This window comes from Nymphalis io, chromosome 6 (genome assembly GCF_905147045.1).
Source record: "Nymphalis io chromosome 6, ilAglIoxx1.1, whole genome shotgun sequence".
Classification (NCBI taxonomy): Eukaryota; Metazoa; Arthropoda; class Insecta; order Lepidoptera; family Nymphalidae; genus Nymphalis; species Nymphalis io.
This window is the reverse complement of record NC_065893.1, coordinates 13024535-13043089: the sequence shown is the minus strand read 5'-3', so window position 1 is coordinate 13043089 and position 18555 is coordinate 13024535. Positions and strand designations below refer to the sequence as shown.

Here is an 18555-nt window from a genome sequence, read left to right as displayed (position 1 = left end):
TTCGGATTTTTAGATAGTGATGTTCGTTAAAACACGGTGAATAAGTGAGGCTCTAATGTTCGTTACCGTTATGCATTTTAAAATTATTAAAAAAAAAAAGAATATTCTTATTTTTGAAATTTATTAAAAACCTAATTTATAACTCGAAACGTATGTGATTGGATCATTCAGCCTTGTACGAATTTTAATGCAATAGATGCGCAAAAAATTATGCATATCAAACGGACAAACAGACAGACGAAAACTGAAAAACAAATATGATTCTTTAATGAACGGAACCTGAAAATATCGAAGATGTTAAATGACATTGCGTTACTAAGACATAGGAAATTGAATATTGTAATTAATTTAGCATGTCTGTGAACTTAGCTAATTTTCAATTATAACAATTAAAATGATCGTAATAAAGTTTAATATTAGCACGAATAAAACATCTAACGTTAAATATATTTGTTCGATGGTCCGGGTTATGTGATCGAGTTATTATTTTGTACATATTAGCTTTAATTTGTAGTTTATTTGACGCAAACTTTTGTTTTATGTATGGTTAAATAAATACATATAAAGGTCGGTTCATATCTGATATCGCATGAAGATCGCATGTCATACATTATCTAGATGCCAATAGTGAATTTAGTAATTTAACGCAAGGAGATCCAGACCTCATAACCGATTCACATGGTAGGCGATGTAAAGCTAAACGAACAGTTAATTTTCATATTTCATACGATTTGCTAATATCTCTGCTATATTATGCACTTGCAAACGGTTCTTGATTCATCATCAACATCATTTCTTTTTCGTCCACTGCTGGAGGCCTCTCCAATGGCACGCCACTGAGCTCGATCGTCAGCTCTCAATATCCACAGCCGCTATGCATCGTCTCCACCTAGCTGGAGAGCGTGCTACGCTATATGTATATTTATATATATATATAGTTCTTGATTAATATATCTTTATTCACGACACAACACTATTCCACTTAACTCATATCCACTTTAATAGATCCGACAACAACTTCGTCGATACAATAGACTTTATGTACTTTAGATCGACCAATGTAAATTCAAATTCAAAGCTGTTTATCTATCTTTACCTGCCATTGGAAAAGGTTACACGTCTGTACCATCTGACGGAATTTGCGAGGTTAGTATGATATAATCACTTGAACGAACATCAGATTCAGATACTTTTGATTGTCTATCAGCTATGGTAGATATAAATAGAATACTAATGCTTTTGGACTGGACGCGGTACATGCTGGTTGATATGAATCGACGTTAATGGCTAGTTGTTATGTGCACGTAACGCGACAGATCGGAGCGCGTGCGCATGCAGCAGGCACTCCAAGGCAAGCAGAAGTACGACCTCTCCAAGTGGAAGTACTCGGAACTGCGGGACACGATCAATACATCCTGCGATATTGAACTGTTAGAGGTATGATAGTTTTTACTTTTTATAAATAAAGAAGTTTCAATACCAGCATCGAACCTAAGATTTTCCCACTTGCAAGAAGCATTAGAACACCAGTATTAATTATTTTTTAAACTGTCAAAGTTAATTTATATTTTGGTTTCTATATATCATACAACTCAAAGTTTAGTCCATCCCAAAACGTAATCGACGTTTTTGCCGGCGAGCAAATGTAAGCGCCGGTATATTAGTGGTCCCACTGCTGTGTATGGGAGGCGCGTCAGAGTGTCCGTGTCGCAGGCGTGCCGGCACGAGTTCCACCGGCGGCTGAAGGTGTACCACGCGTGGAAGGCGCGCAACGCCCGCAAGAGCACGCTCGCCGAGCAGGAGCGCGCGCCGCAGTCCGTGCTGGACGCGGGTGAGTCGCCACTCTATGACTATAGAAAAACCTAGTAGACTCAAGATTTGTTGTTTTCTCTGACACACAACACAGCATTGTTTATTTTATTTTTTAACCCACTGCATTGCTCTTGCGTTTTGATTCATAATAATAATTTCGTAATGACATGTATGATATATATCGGTGAGGTTATTAGTGTTTAATAAATAATCCTACGGTAACAGTCTGTTAATGTCCCACTGCTGGGCTAAGGCTTCTTCTCCCTTTTTGAAGAAAAGGCTTGGAGCTTATGTATAATAACCCTGTGTATAATTAAATACACACGGCCGGGATGTTAATTGACGAATACTAACCTCACCCTTTTTGTAGCACCGGTTCATCTACCCGAAAGAACCTGTTTGTCTCTCCTGTTAGTCTTTATTAAGGAATATATAATGGCGCAACCGTAAATCCTGTAAAAACATCTCTACCATCTAAGATTATGTACGACTCAACTCAAGCTCTTGCTAGCAGAATAACAACCGTTTTGATACCTGTAGCGTTGCCCAACCTAATATGCCATGAGACCTAATAACGTAACTATCCCTGTCAATGAAACCATGAAATATAAACACCCACGCTTCAAACCTAATCCCGAATATACAAATACTTACCCCTACACGCACACGAGTTTGTGCGGTATAAAAGCGGCTCAGTTCGCACGGTGAGCACACGTGCGAGTTCATAACAGCTCGATTCGCTCGGTTGTCACCCTGGCGATGAGAGCTACAAGCGGAGCGCTAATGGGTACGCGCGTGGCGAGCAGCGAAGGCGCCGCGGCTGCCGGCGAAGGGCGAGATCCTGGGCGCGCGGCACCGCTACTTCCGCATCCCGTTCGTGCGGCCCGGCGCCGACTGCGAGGAGCGGCGCGGCTGGTGGTACGCGCACTTCGACGGCCAGTACGTGGCGCGCCAGATGGAGCTGCACCCCGACAAGACGCCCGTGCTGCTGCAGGCCGGCGTGGACGACATGCAGATGTGCGAGCTGAGCCTGGAGGAGACGGGCCTCACGCGCAAGCGCGGCGCCGAGATCCTGGAGCACGAGTTCGAGCGCGAGTGGCAGCGCCACGCCCGCCCCGCGCCGCACTAGCGCCGCGCACCCGCGCGCCGGTGGGTGTTACAGTACATACCTTTACTTGGGAAGGGGGTTGCAGGGTTCTTGTAATAGCGATGATATTATAGTTTAGTAGATCATTATAATTACTTGAAATTTTGTCGCGAACCAATTTATATTTAATTATAATTCAACTAAACACATATTCAGTGAAATTTTATAGTATTCAAATTAAGTTATCGGTAGTAAAAACACAAGATAGGGCAGGAGGCCTCGCGTATCTCGATTGGTCTGCGTAACATAGGAATGGCCAATTAGTGACTTGAAATATTATTTCATTTTTTTATTAGTATTTATTTGTACTAATTATGCTAATTTTAATTTCCAGGTAACAAGAGGAATCCTTTTAGCACGAACCGATTAATAACAAAATATAGAAATTTAGTTCGAAGTTATAAGTAGTAAGATACAGCATAAAGTAACTAAGTGCTTTCAAATGTGCCTTCACATGCTATGAATGGTCCATTTCATTAGAATTAAAAAAAGAACAAAATCAAATTTATTAAAAATAAGGACAAAACTTTTTCTGAATTATTTTTCAGCTATGAGTATTTTATACTTATTTAATTAATAAGAACAATAAATATATTATCAGTTATAATTTTACATTAAAATGAAGTTTTAATGGTTTGTCAATTCTAGTGAAATGAACTATAATTGTACGATAGTGCAATATATAAATATATTCCACCGTAGAATACTTTGTGATTTAATATACACAATTTAAAAAATAAATAGCTTTGGTAAGGAAAGTGACGATTTAAAACCCGATTACTAAATAAACAATGAATTCATTTGTGTAATTATTTATGTGTATCGGTTTTTACCTTTTATATGAGGCAGTGTTGCTTACTTATAAAAGAAATATTACAAAAAAAATCCAGAATGTAAATGTTGCCATATCAAAAAATATCACAACCATTTTCCCTACCACTTGCTAGCTTTAGTAAAAAATTTAGAAAATATTCATTAAAACACTCATTATGAAGTACAAGTGCCTAAGTATACAAAAAATATATATTATATTTAATATTTTATTCGGAAATTTATATTTATAATTAACAGTGCATGAAGTAATCATGAAATATGTAACTGTGATTTTTTTGTTAATAGATAAATTGTAGTAAAAAAAGTATTTATTGAAGCATTCCAAATGCTAACCAAAAGACTGGTGACTGGCAGCTTACGTATTATTTAAAAAAAAAAATCAACTGAAAGTATAAATTCAACAGTATTTACAACATTCCTATAATCAATATTTAAAGTAGAGTTTTTTTTAATAATGTAATATATTTTATAGTACAATTGATTAAGTACATAGTTATTGTGAGTGCCTTTTTCATGCCTATATCATATGACTTGTGTTATGCTTTACCAAATAAATTTAAGATAATTTATGTGTCTTTTATTACCTACCTGATGGGGCTTAGTTTCTGTAGCTGTTTACGCCAAAGTATAATCGGGGGATAAAATAGTAAATGAAATTAAAGAAGTGCTTTCCACTATTCAATAACTATAATTTATTTGATCACTCTATGATTATTGTCCAACATTATATATACCTAGTAGAGAGTGATTCAGATATATGACATATGTTATTAATTTTTAATAATATTATTTTTTGCGTGCATTAGAATGACAAAAATTATAATTACAAATGAGCCTTAAATTACTACCAGCATTAGACTCTGTTTGGTACCTTTGTTTCAATATTACCGAAATCATTAACAAAAAAATTAAATCTAAAAATTTTATAATTTTCTCATAAGGGCTCCGTATTGTGCACAATCATTTAGTTCCTATTTGGTACCTTAGCATACATTTTCATAAAATCACTAACTAAAAGAAAAAAAATTATATAAGAGAAATCAAAAAAACTTGCATCGCGCAAGCACAGTACATGCGAATAGATGGGTTGGCGTCTGGCGATGGTGAATTTATAGATTTTCGTATAACTCTAACTAACTCACTAATATAATTATTACAATATTATAAAGAGGTATTGGCAAAGTACGGGCGAATAAATTGGTAAACGACTACTATAGCATTCTTTAAAATATAGCACGCCATAAAATCCTTATTTTACCCATGCGAACCAGTAACGGACACGTAGTTTTACATAAATTTTATCAAATAAAACTTACCAATTGAAAACAAAAATTGATGAAATTGACAACAAAAAATTTATAGTGTGAAATTAAGTTTTTAGTATCTGTTAAAAATCACAGTAGCCTGAGTAGCTACTGTTTTATTTAAATATTTATTTCTGTCTACGGTCTACGATTAAATATGTCAAAAGCAATGCATTATTTGTTGACATTGCTGTCATTTAATTGCCAATTGATTACGATTTACGATATTTTAGATTGTTAAAAAGCTAATTGACAAAATAGTTTTGATATTAGATAATTAATGATGTGTTGCAAGAGCATCGTGCTTGGCTAGCTTACAGAATATCTGTGTATATACGTTTCAATTGAATGTTAATAAAATATGGAATTTAACGGACGATTCGTTGTGTTGATATTATTTGTTATCACTCGGGTAAACTCACTAGCTTATGACGGTAAGACTTATCACTGATCGAGCGAATTGTATTAAAAAATATTTGTTATATTCGATAATATTTTGTTTGACAAAGCATTGATTTGATTTTCGAAAATAATTATTGAAAGTTTCTTGTGTAACCTTAGGTATTATATCAATCAATTTTAATGACTAATCTAAGCTTCTCGTAATATTGATTGTATTGAATATTGGGCTGTATTAATATAAATTGTAAGTAAACAGTAAGCATGATAAAAAAAACAAAATTTCAGTTCACTGGCTTAGTGGGCCTGCCACTATTGAACGTGATGTGCAGCCGTTTAAGCAAACTATTGATATATACTGTTACAGTGGAACACCAAAGAATTTATTAACCTTGTGGCAAACGGTCAAGGTAATAATATAATTTTTTTTGATGTGGTTTGTATCTATGCTAGAGGGGCAAATTATTCAGCCAATGTCACATATAGAAGAGATGAGACATATGAGATCAATTGAATAATATACTTTCAGTAGTATTTGTGCAACTTATAACTAAACAAATTATAACCTCACTTTTCTGACTAAAATTGACCAGAGGATTTCCTTTTTTTTTTTTGAAGGCTGACCATTTGTTTTTTATGTTCATGCCAGTATCCCAGTCTGCTTAATCATTTATATAAAATAGTTACAATGTCATTACTAACATTATACTTACAATATTTTTTAATGTAAATAAAGCTAAATTAATTATTCTTATTTAAATTTAAATATAATCTATTGAAAAGTTAAGAAAATTCTATTACTAATTATAGTCTCAGAGATTAAATAGGTATTATCTCATCAAATAGGTATTCATGTTAAAGACTTTAAAAAAGGTATACATTTTTATAATTGTTTCTGGTTTCAGTTTCACATAAAGATAAAAAATGATGAATTCAGCCAGTACCTCGGTGACAATCCAGAACAAGTTTACAAAGATTATACAGAGAATAGTTACGGCTGGGCTAACCCGTTCCAGAAGAAATCGTCCAAGAGTGTTTCGTTGGATATTTTCACACCAACATGTATGGCTATCAATACAAAAGAGAAACACAGCATTGAATTACACATTCTAAGTAAGTAATATATGTTGGTTTATAGATCCTATATTTTATAATATATCCTTAACAGTACAATGGCTTGTCATCAGGTAACAAAGAGACTGACAAACATTGACAATTAAAATATTAGTCTGTTAACTAGCACTATATGTGCTATGGTCTAATTTTCTATGGAGGTGACGACACGGTTGGAGGTTTGGTAGATACTTGCCTTTCACACCGAAGGTTGTGGGTTCGATTGCCACCCAGGACAGACATTTGTGTACATGAACATGTCTGTTTGTCCTGAGTCTGGGTGTAATTATCTATATAAGTATGTTTTTACAAAAGAAAAGTAATATATGTAGTATATCAGTTGTCTGGTTCCCATAGTACAAGCTCTGCTTAATTTGGAATCAGATGGCCATGTGTGAATAATGTACCAGGATATAAACTGTATTCATGTTTTTGATTTAAGTGATTCATACTTAAAGTACTGTTGAATAGTTATTAACAATTAGGCATTTAAACTTTGCCACTTAACACCATATTATTTTTAAATTGTATATACTAGTGTTTGTCCAATGGATGAAATTGCCTATAATCCTTATTTAATTTTACTTGGTGGTAAGGCTTTGTGCAAGCTACTTTGGTAGATACCGTCCACTCAACGCATATTCTATCTCCAAACAATCCGAAAAGAAAATACTTAGTATTCTTGTTTGTTTCGGTTTGATGTCAATCTAGCAACTTTATAACAAAAAAATTGAGGAAAATGAAAATGAATTTATGTATTGAAATTATAGATATATATATTCTAAATATTTATAGTTTGAAACAAACTTATTCAATGTTAAAGGATTTGATAAAACAATATGTATAAAATTTCATATTGTTACGAGCGTGTAGGTAATAAAATGTTGTTGGTGAAAATATTTATTACCACAGTACAGAGAATACAGTCAATCAATATGCCACATCAGCTTGTAATCCAAAGAGATCAGGCGTCTCCCATGGGTGAGCCTTTTATTGAATGATCAAAATTTGACAATAAATACAATATATATAGTACATGTAAATATTTAAACATATGTAGTATTTAAACTTTTTGGATAATGCTCAGAATAATCAAATTATATCAGATTTGAATATATTTGATTTGTACAGTTGAACTATACACAGAACTAGTGTTGCCATATATAAAAATAGAAATAAAAAATATGAATGATACAGTATGAGACATTGGATCATGATACAATTTCTACACATTACTACATATAACCAAGTCTGGACAAAAAAGTACAACTTTCAAGCAAACAATTCTCTATAATTATTTAGCAAAACAAATAAAAAAAATATATTGTGATTGTGTCTAGTTTATATAAGTGCATACATTTTGTTTGTTCCTTGTTAAAATAACTTCACTGTACTATGATTTCCTTAACAATGCCGAATGTTGAACAACAGTTATATTAGTATTATAGCAATAACAAAATAAATTTCTCGTAACCGTACTAAATAGAAAAGCCGAGATGGCCTAGTGGTTAGAACGCGTGAATTTTAACCGATGATCATGGGTTCAAACCCGGGTAAGCACCACTGAATTTTCATGTGCTTAATTTGTGATTAAAATTCATCTCGTGACGGTGAAGGAAAACATCGTGAGGAAACCTGCATGTGTCTAATTTCATTGAAATTATGTCACATGTGTATTCTACCAACCCGCATTGGAGCAGCGTGGTGGAATAAGCTCTAAAACCTTCTCCTCAAAAAGGGAGAGGAGGCCTTAGCCCAGCAGTGGGACATTAACAGGCTGTTACTGTTACTGAACTAAATAACGTATATTTGATAACCTAAAACGTCGTTTCATATTGTTGATCAAAGGTTTCATAAGATATCGCAATCGTAAAAAAAAAGTATTAAAATGAGTTCACTGACCGCTTTATAACCGGATTTATAATGGGAGATTAATAATTGTTGTATCGTTATGAGTGACACGAGGATGTGACAAGTGATGGATCACAATAATCGGCATTCAATTATATTACACGATTTACTGTATTCTTGATGCAATTCAAATGTTCGCAATGACCTCGTTTAATTTATGAACTATACTAAATTATTGGGGAAACGAATTGAAAAGTTTTGTGATTCCCGGTACACTTGATCAAATTAAATATTGCGAAATATATAAATATTTATTCACTGGTGGTAGGGCTTTGTGCAAGCTCGTCTGGGTAGGTACCACCCACTCATCAGATGTTCTACCGCAAAACAGCAGTATTTAATACTGTTGTGTTCCGGTTTGAAGGGTTAGTGAGCCAGTGTAATTACAGGCACAAGGGACATAAAATCTTAGGTCCCAAGGTTGGTGGCGCATTAGTGATGTAAGCGATGGTTAACATTTCTTACAATGCCAATGTCTAAGGGCGTTGGTGACCACTTACCATCAGGTGGCCCATATGCTCGCCAGCCTTCCTATTCTATTAAAAAAAATGTATTATGAATATATGATTTTTTGAAAATGTATCATCTATTGTACATTGCTCTTCTACAACATCGTAAACGCATTTAATGCTTGAATCTAATCAAATTATTTTTATTACAATATACTTTTAAAAGTACTCATAAATCATCAAACGCTACCACCGGTTTGGTATGTGGATTCTACCGAAGAGTACCGGCAAGAAACACGCCAGTTACTTTTTTTTAAACACAAATTTGTATAAATTACCTAGACTTATGAGATCCAACAATCATTATAGAATACAGTAACAGCCTATTAATGTCCCACTGCTGGCTTAAGGCCTCCTCTTCCTTTTTCAGGAGATGGTTTGGAGCTTATTCCACCACGCTGCTTCAATGCGAGTTGGTTGAATACACATGTGGCAGATTTCAGTGAAATTAGACACATGTTGGTTTCCTCACGATGTTTTCCTTCACCGTCAAGCACGAGATGAATTATAATCACAAATTAAACACGAATTCAGTGCTGCTTACCCGGGCTTGAACCCACGGTCATCGGTTAAGATTTACGCTTTCTTACCACTTCGTCGTCGGCTTTTTTTTTGAAAATGCCTAACCCTAAAAACGATTTATTAACTTAAACACTTTTTATATACATATGTGTATATATAATTGCAACCATCACCTTTATGGCTTTAATGCTTAAAGTAGATATATAATCTGGAAACAAGATTAAATAATATATATATATATATATATATAAAATATATATATTATTTACATAGTTTATTTATATAGTTATAGGTATAACTGTTAAACCTGTTTTGATAAGACGAGGCTTGAATCAGTATATGTATATAATTATATTATACTCCATATTTTGAAAGGAACGACTAATAATGGCCGCGATTCTTCCAGGGGTGGATCTCTGGCGTGTTCTGATGATGGTTGTCGGTGCAGCCCTTATATTTACGTCTCGTACTTTGAGTGGCAACCCTGTGTTCTTCTATCTGTGCGGCATCGTGATTGGTGTGTCAGCATCGTTTATGGTTCTCATATACTACATAAGCAGGTTCATACCAGGGGTATGTATATTTTTTATAGTAATTTCTCTTATATACTAATAAAGTTGTTTGTTTTTCATAATTTGCATGTTTTTATATATAGCATCGAAGCTGTGTGTGTGATGTGACAAATCTACTATTTACGCGCTGTTATAATCTGTGGTAAACCTATCCTATTTAAGTGCAATGTGTTTTGATTGTGTGCGCCTGTGCCTCAGCGGCCTACAGGCTATGAGTCACGTGAAAGGTGCGCATAGCCTACAGGCTACGAATATATGAATTGCATAAATCGATGGCACAGCATATTTAGTCATTTGTTCTATACCATATCCTATTAAAAAATAATCATAAAAACCATTTATTCATGTATCTTTTTCGTAATGCAAAGCTATTTCAGTTAACTACTTATATATGCTACTAGTTTTCGTTTGCGTATTAGGGGCAGGGGGTAATGCTAATAAAGTATTGTAGTATTAGTAAAGATAATTTTACTTCAAAAGATAACGTAACATTAAAAACGCCATTTATGAATCGATTCCTTCAAACGAGGCGTGAAGAGGCATCTTGCGGGCCAGCAAGGCGGGGACGGCTAGTACAGAACTTTCTTTCCGACTGTACTGGCCGTCGTCGCGTTTGGACTCTACTACCACTTACCATCAGGTGGAGTAGAGTCATTTGCCATCCCGGGGGATATAAAAAAAAGAAAAGATTCGATAAATCCATTCATAATAAATACCACAGATTATGTAGATCTCGACCGATAATGTTGTGCCGTCAGCACATCGCCTTTTTAGTTGTACTCCATATTTTATATGACGAAATCATAACAATTTCTTATTCGAATATTGTAATACATTAATCAATCAGTCAGTACAGGGTACTCAAACAAGTGTGACGTGTCGTAAATAAATATATATTATTCCTTCGGTCTTCGAGTATTGGCTAGCCTCATACCTGGATCCGTCTCTCAATATTATATGCCTCAGTATCTCAATATAGCCTACACGCTAAAATGTCATATCGATTTGAACTCAAAGTTGTTCATTTATCATTATTCCTACTGCCTTTGGAATCGGCTATACAGCCAAGAAATTAATATGTGTTGTACTCGCTTGATTCCAGAGAACATTAACCTATGGTTTATTAATCGGCGGTTGGACGGTAGGAGTGTATCTCGTGCAGCAGATGTGGGAGAACATACGTGGAATCATGGCAGCTTATCAATCGTACATTTTCTGGTATATACTTATGGCTGGATTCATCAGCTTCGTGGTCTGCTACAGGATCGGACCGCCGAAGAACCAGAGAAGCAAGAATCTGGTCATGTGGACTTTGCAGGTAATACCTTTGAATATGTTCCTTGAGAATTAATTGAAATAAACATTATAAAAAAAATCATACTGACCCACTATTCTCTCTTATAAACCGATAGGATAGGATAGAATATAACCTCGCGTAGGTTTCGATACGTCAGTCAGACATATATAAGACTGAATATATATATATATATAACAGTACAGTAACAGTAACAGCCTGTTAATGTCCCACTGCTGGGCTAAGGCCTCCTCTCCCTTTTTTGAGGAGAAGGTTTTAGAGCTTATTCCACCACGCTGCTCCAATGCGGGTTGGTAGAATACACATGTGACATAATTTCAATGAAATTAGACACATGCAGGTTTCCTTACGATGTTTTCCTTCACCGTCAAGCACGAGATGAATTTTAATCACAAATTAAGCACATGAAAATTCAGTGGTGCTTACCCGGGTTTGAACCCACGATCATCGGTTAAGATTCACGCGTTCTAACCACTAGGCCATCTCGGCTTCTCTCGGGGGGGTCCTGGTCTCCTCGGTAAGTCGTATATACGTGTCAAAGCGTATATACGACATGAGATGATTTCACTTTGACCAAGTCATATATATATAAAAGATATATATAAATTACAAATCCTCCGTGTTGATTATTAAGTTAATTTCCAGGGTGTTGGCGTTGTTGTGATTATATTCAGCAGTCAGTATCAAGAAGCGTCAACCGCCGTCACCGTCATCACGCTGGGAACGAAGTATTTCCCGAAATCTATTCTCTACTACATACAGGGTTATTGGTGAGTTATAATCACACGTATATATATATATTCTGGAATATCATATTGAGTATTAAACGTACAAAAAAAGAGTCATTGGTAGCACACATTTATAACAGGTCACAACTAATGTTATTTCCACACACGCTTTAAAAATCGCACACTTTACGCACACACTTGAGAGAACGCACGTATGCATATTATTTATATTCTAGAATAGTAAATCACGTTACCAACCCAACCAATGTGGCGGAGTCTATATTAATTTCGTAAAAACGAACCATTCTCTTTGGATCATATTGTAAAATTGCCAGTCCAAGTAACTGTAATTATATTAAAAATAATCCAAGCCGCATATATCGTTTTATATTAATGATATTAAAATCAAAATAAATATTGTTATATGTTTGTTTTACAAATTAAATCACAAAAACGAATCAAGCCGCTTGGATCTACTTTGCTAAATACATTTCCGTATTTCTAATAAGTGTTGATGAAAAAAACAAAAATGATCCCATACACGTAAATGTATAAAACAATAATGTATCTATAATTTAATTAAATCGAATTTTCGCATTTATGATAAAAAACTAAAACATTTCAATTAATTACTTGATGATATCATTAAAAATGTGTTATTTAGCCATATTTTGCTACCCATAAATAGATACCTGAAGTAGATGTGACGCATTTAACAATAATGTATTATTATTATTATATTTTTATTTTACATTTCCTCTCGTATGAGGTAACAAAAACCTAAACACACGGGCCGAAGCCAAGCGCGAGTAGGGTCTAGGTGATATAGGAAGATGAGATAAATGAAGTCGTAAGAAACTTGCGAGTGAGGCGGCATGTGTTCAGGATTGCTTTTTGGAGTAAATTATGAGTGTGTTGAGGAACCTGTAACATATCAAGGCTACGTTGTAGGCTTTTAGGTACGACTGCAGTTGTTTATATGACATATTATTATTATTAAATACTGTACTGGTGAAGAAAAAACAAAACGAAATGACGAAAGAATGGAATAGATAAAACGAGCTGAGGATTTAAGAAACAATATGACAAAAGATTTAATATAAGCGAAATCGTGGGAAAGTTTTGAATGTTGATGAATCACCTTCGTCTTAGAAAAAACGCTTCCACTACCGCGACCATAATTTTTTCCAACGTCAATTATGGCTGTATAACTGCGGCATTCATTCAGGCCCTGATAACAATGGTCACTGCTATGTGTGCCTAGAAGACAAAGCAGGTCGAGGTGCCCAAGAAGTGGGATCGTGTTTAATAAAATATATAAAAATTAATTTAAATCCGAAAGTAAAAAAAATGTTTTATGGAATTGTGGAGTTGTGGGGGACAAAACCGTATTATAAAAATTGGACTTTTGCTAAAGGCATTATTAAATTCACACAAAATATTAAATACAATCACACTCAAATATCTTGAATCCGGTCACACATTTTTGTCTAATGATACAGATTTTTCTAAAATTGAGACGTAAATGAAATATCACGAAAGAATTTATTTTAATTTATTAAATTAATGTATTATAGTCATCGTAATATATTACAGTCATAGTAAAAAAAGAATCCTCTACAAGTCCAAAGAATGGAAAAGAACGACTTTTTTAATAGAAAATTAGAGAAAAATATAGTAATAATAATAATAATAATATCGTGGGACATTTTTCACACACGGCCATCTGATCCCAAATTAAGCTTGTACAAAGCTTGTGCTATGGAAACCAGACAACTGATATACTACATATCCTACTTTTCTTTTGTAAATACATACTTATATAAGATAATTACACCCAGACTTAGGACAAACAGACATGTTCATGCACACAAATATTAGTCCTGGGTGGGAATCGAACCCACAACCTTCGGCGTGAAAGGCAAGTATCTACCAACCACGCCAACCGGCTCGTCAGAAATAGTAAATAGGAAAGTTTTCTCGGATAAGACCAAAGTTAACTGGCTACAAACAAAGGAAATTTTGCTGAAGAAAGAAGAGAAATACAATACTTTTATGAAAATTCAAAACGAAGGACAGTTTCAACATTTGAATATAGAGAAAAAGATAAAAGGGAAGTCTTTGGAGATATCAGAAAATGATTTTACTGTACTATGGCCTAAAGGAAAAGAAATACCTCAAGCAAAATTGGACGATTTAAAATCCTTATTAGAGTATATTCCTAAAGAATGTTTGGATTTTTACAAATCGCTTAAAGGTAATCCTAGGCCTCAAGACGATATTGATGGGTTTGGTGGTGAACCGGACTTCAAAATATACGTTAGACAGGATGAAGATTCAATTAGACAATAGCATTATAATAGCATAATCAAAAAAAACGTCATTTTAGTTTTACTCATTTAAAAAATGTCATAAATTGCTATTTTTATGGTAGAAAATGCGTTAGCAAATTAATATTTCGATACTAATAAACAAATAAATATGAAATAACTAGTTGCTTTTTTTAATAAATTACTTATCAAAGTGTTAATTAGCTACATTAAATCGTTTTTGCTGAATTGAATATGGAATTGTTCTCATTGAAAATGGTTTTTATCAAAAAAGATCCAAACATATATTTATTTTAATATCTCGAGAAATATAAAACCAAGCTTAATTAAACTTATTTGTATGAAATATGATACATTTATACAAATATTTCTCCAGGAAACAATAAATACAAACAAGCACATCTATGAGCAAATACAGGTAAAACTTTAAACTTGAATAACTCAAAAGTAACATTTTGTGGGTTGGATTCTTTTTGAGAAACTACGTCCAATTATAAAATTATATATTAACATAGAATTTATAAATATTTGTAAACATAAAATCGTTCTCGTTCATATCGCGGGAGGAAATTGCGGTGAAAAGATTATAAGCAATATGATTTTTTGTGTTACAGAGGTGACAGTGGTCACGAATCTAAATTAGAAAATAATGATTTATTTAATAAAATTGCGCAATTATTTTATTAAAGATCTGAAATATTTCGTAAGTTTTATTCAAAACAACGTGTGTTAGTGTGGCTGACCGTGTCCTTACCGAAGATCTTGAATTCTCCAAACCTCCAGTTCCAAACCTTCTTCTCAAAAAGGGAGAGGAGGCCTTAGCCCAGCAGTGGTACATTCACAGGCTGTTACTGTATGCGTTTTGTTTATAGTTCTGTTCTACAAACAGTTCATAATTAATACGTCTTTAAAATACAACAACATATCATTTAACTACTTGCGTCTACTTTAATTTTACTTGCAAAGTTTCGATAACAACAATCGCCGAAGCCATTTTTTCACGAATTCATAATGAATACCACAGACTTTATACAAGATCTCGACCAATTTCTCGAGTGAATACATTGTTAAAGTTCTCTTTACTCGTATGATTGGAATAGGCTGTATAATAATAGCCCGTCGGTCTAGTGACTTGTGTAGTGCGTGCTACGAACCCGAAATCAGGCAAACTAAAGCTTAATATAATAGAATTCTATAGCTGTTATGTGTAAATGAGACATTTTAATGCAACAATTCAAGTATTTAAAATAGTAAATGAACGTGCAATTACGTCATGGCTGATGTTAAGTGTCCGTTGTCGGCAGGCGGCGCCGGTTCCCGCCCAAGCCGCGGCTGCTGTCGAGCGAGGAGTACTACGAGCAGGGCGCGCGCGAGACGGCGGCGGCGCTGGACGGCCTGCGCCGGTACTGCTCCAGCCCCGACTGCCGCCAGTGGAGCGTCATGCTGCGCCTGCACGACGCCAAGCGGTCAGTGCCCTGCGAGCGGGACGTACGCATCGTATCGAACATTTTGTTTTGAAAATCGCACTCGCTAATTTATTCTACTTGTTTTTACTATTCTGTACTAGTTGCCGCCGTTTTATTAGCGCATGTGTGGGGGGGGGGGGTATTAAGTGATGGTTATGGTTTTATCACCGAATATTCGCTATGAACATTTACCATTTGCGTTGTTAGCTCTTGTATAATAAATGACTGCCTCGTTGAGTCTAGTGGCTTGATGTAAGGCTGCAGACCCGGAGGTCCTGGGTTCAATTCCCAGGTCGAGCCAATAAAAAGTTATTGGGTTATTCTGTCAGAAAATTCTCAGTAGCAGCCCGGAGTCTGGAAGTTGGAAGTGTGTACACTCCCGTGCCTCGGAACACCATTTAAATGTTTTTTTTTTCTTCCAGATTTGCAAGTTTCGTGGAAGGTAACTCTCACCTGAACGACGATGAAGTCATTGACTATGAATCCTATGCGTTCTCAATGGAACACTCCAAGCCGGTCGCGAACTCCACCAGGAACATGGAGATATCTGATGACGACTCCTCGGAGTACGGTGACGAAGATTGAATGAATATTGGATTCATTGGTGATATTAATAAAAACGGAACGATTCTCAAAATATTGGTCGTCGAAGAGACGAAGTCGCGTTGAACGAGGCTTGTCCGGATTTCTACGAACATCGCCCCGTTTTTTGAAGGAATTGGGGGTTTTTTAAAAAAACGTGATTCGCACAACTTTAACCAAATATCATGCTTTCGAAGGTTGTATTAATCTTCATTTCGAGTATTTTAGTTTAGCTTATGATTTGTTTTTCTGTCACATTTTTTTTAAATTTATTACTATCCGAAGAGTCTGAATATCATTTTAATTTATTATCAATATTTATGTACACATATATGACATTCTTTATTATTCTTAGTGTTTAAGTTTCTTGAATTAACTATACTTTCTTATAAGCAAAATGTCTTACTTAATTCCTAAAAAAATATCGTTATATTGTTATTGATAATACCCGCGGTTTTGTTCGCATAAAATTAAACGTGCATCACATTTTCATTACTGCTCCGCTCTTTGCATTGTAGCGCAATTATTTTTTATTTCATAACAATTTGAATTTCGAAGGGACTATTCCTAACGTTAGCTTTCATGTTTTATAATATTTTGTATGGATATTAGATCTCATTTCATAATTATGTTCCATTTTTAAATTGTTGTATTTTTAAGTATGTTGCCATTATTTGCTCTTTTATTTGAGTTACAATATTTTTAAATGAGCTTATCTATGATTTCATCCGCTAGTACGTTAAACTTATTTTATTAGGATTGTTTTTGTTATTTTATAAATTCACAACTTGGGAACGGCGAAAGGGACAGCGGAACTTTATGATGTATACATTTATGATGTATAGACATGGCGATTTAAGCTTTATTTTCTCAAATATATAAGTTAAATTAATAATATCTGCAGTGGCGTAGCTTGCCCTATATCAAAGTTTGGTGGGGAGCCTTCATTTTAACTGCGGCGATGAACTTTTTTAATGAAATTTTTGTTTACTCGGGAACGGGGTTCCTTTCGCCGGGGTCCCGTATCTTTGATACGGCTTATGCAGCGGTAGATACGCCTGTGAATATCTGTTACACGGCTAAATGAGAATTCTGATCTGAATAATTAGTGTACATTATTTTATCATTCTTATTTGTATTATGCAAAACATCTTTATTCTTATATTTATAATCTTTACTCTTGTTTATGAATTCTTACGAAGGTTAGCGATCACTATGGCGATTTAAATTTTCGTGACCGCTGCTCTAAATAGAGATGCATACAACATTTTTTATGCATGTTTTCCTTTATCGCCAAAACACAAGATCGATAAAAAGCAAGTGGAAGCTAATTGGGCTCAATGACTGGATTCGAACCAGTAATTAACGATACATATTTTATCCACTGAGCCATTTCGGATATTATGGATTTATTTAGGATTAAGTATTGTTGTATAGTGTGCTAGCCCGTCCCGTCATTGTACGATTAAAATTCAAAATTAACATCCCCTTCCCTTAACACTCACTGCCAAGCTCATTTACTTACATTTACAGTTGAAATTTCGAATTATTTCTAGCTTACGTTATAAAATAAACGTATATTCCAAATTTCAGGTCTCCCGACTCAGTATTTTTTTATCTGTGTGTCGACTATCAGGACAAACAGTTTATAAGAATAGATATTCGTTTTGTAGCATCGCCAATAACATTACTTACTACTAAGGGATACATCACACTTTGCGAGCGAGTCCAAAACGAGGCGAGAGCTCAGCGGGCGCGCAGGAAGCGCTTCAAAGGATGGAGTTACTTATAATGGAAATCGAAAATCGACCCACTAAGGGGACAAACAAGGTGACAATTATTAAAAAAACAAAACAAACATGGGAAGAGGTTTGTCTGTATTCATTCTGTTATATTGTCCAAAACGGACGGACGCCGAACTTGCTCCTAAATCGCCAATGTGATAACAGCCTTACTTCATAAAGTATACCTACCTCAAGCCTAAATCACTGGGATTACAAGGGGGTTCTTT

The 18555-nt window shown here is 34.7% G+C and overlaps 2 protein-coding genes across 3 annotated transcripts in view; both read left to right on the top strand.

The window, feature by feature from the left end:
- Positions 1-4360, top strand: part of LOC126768872 (myosin heavy chain 95F) — a 51885-nt gene extending 47525 nt beyond the window's left edge. For both annotated transcript variants that reach the window (XM_050487251.1, XM_050487250.1), the window contains 4 exons: positions 1317-1437; positions 1714-1831; positions 2619-2961; positions 3294-4360. In XM_050487251.1, the coding sequence (XP_050343208.1) occupies positions 1317-1437; positions 1714-1831; positions 2619-2941 (562 nt within the window). In that variant the 3' untranslated portion in view covers positions 2942-2961; positions 3294-4360. The remainder of the gene's footprint in view (positions 1-1316; positions 1438-1713; positions 1832-2618; positions 2962-3293) is intronic.
- Positions 4361-5289: 929 nt separating this feature from the next.
- Positions 5290-18555, top strand: LOC126768970 (nuclear envelope integral membrane protein 1). The gene is made up of 8 exons (XM_050487480.1): positions 5290-5531; positions 5785-5906; positions 6402-6609; positions 9958-10124; positions 11226-11441; positions 12084-12208; positions 15801-15962; positions 16385-18555. The coding sequence occupies exons 1-8, from the start codon at positions 5459-5461 to the stop codon at positions 16545-16547; spliced, it is 1236 nt and encodes a 411-aa protein (XP_050343437.1). The 5' UTR covers positions 5290-5458; the 3' UTR covers positions 16548-18555.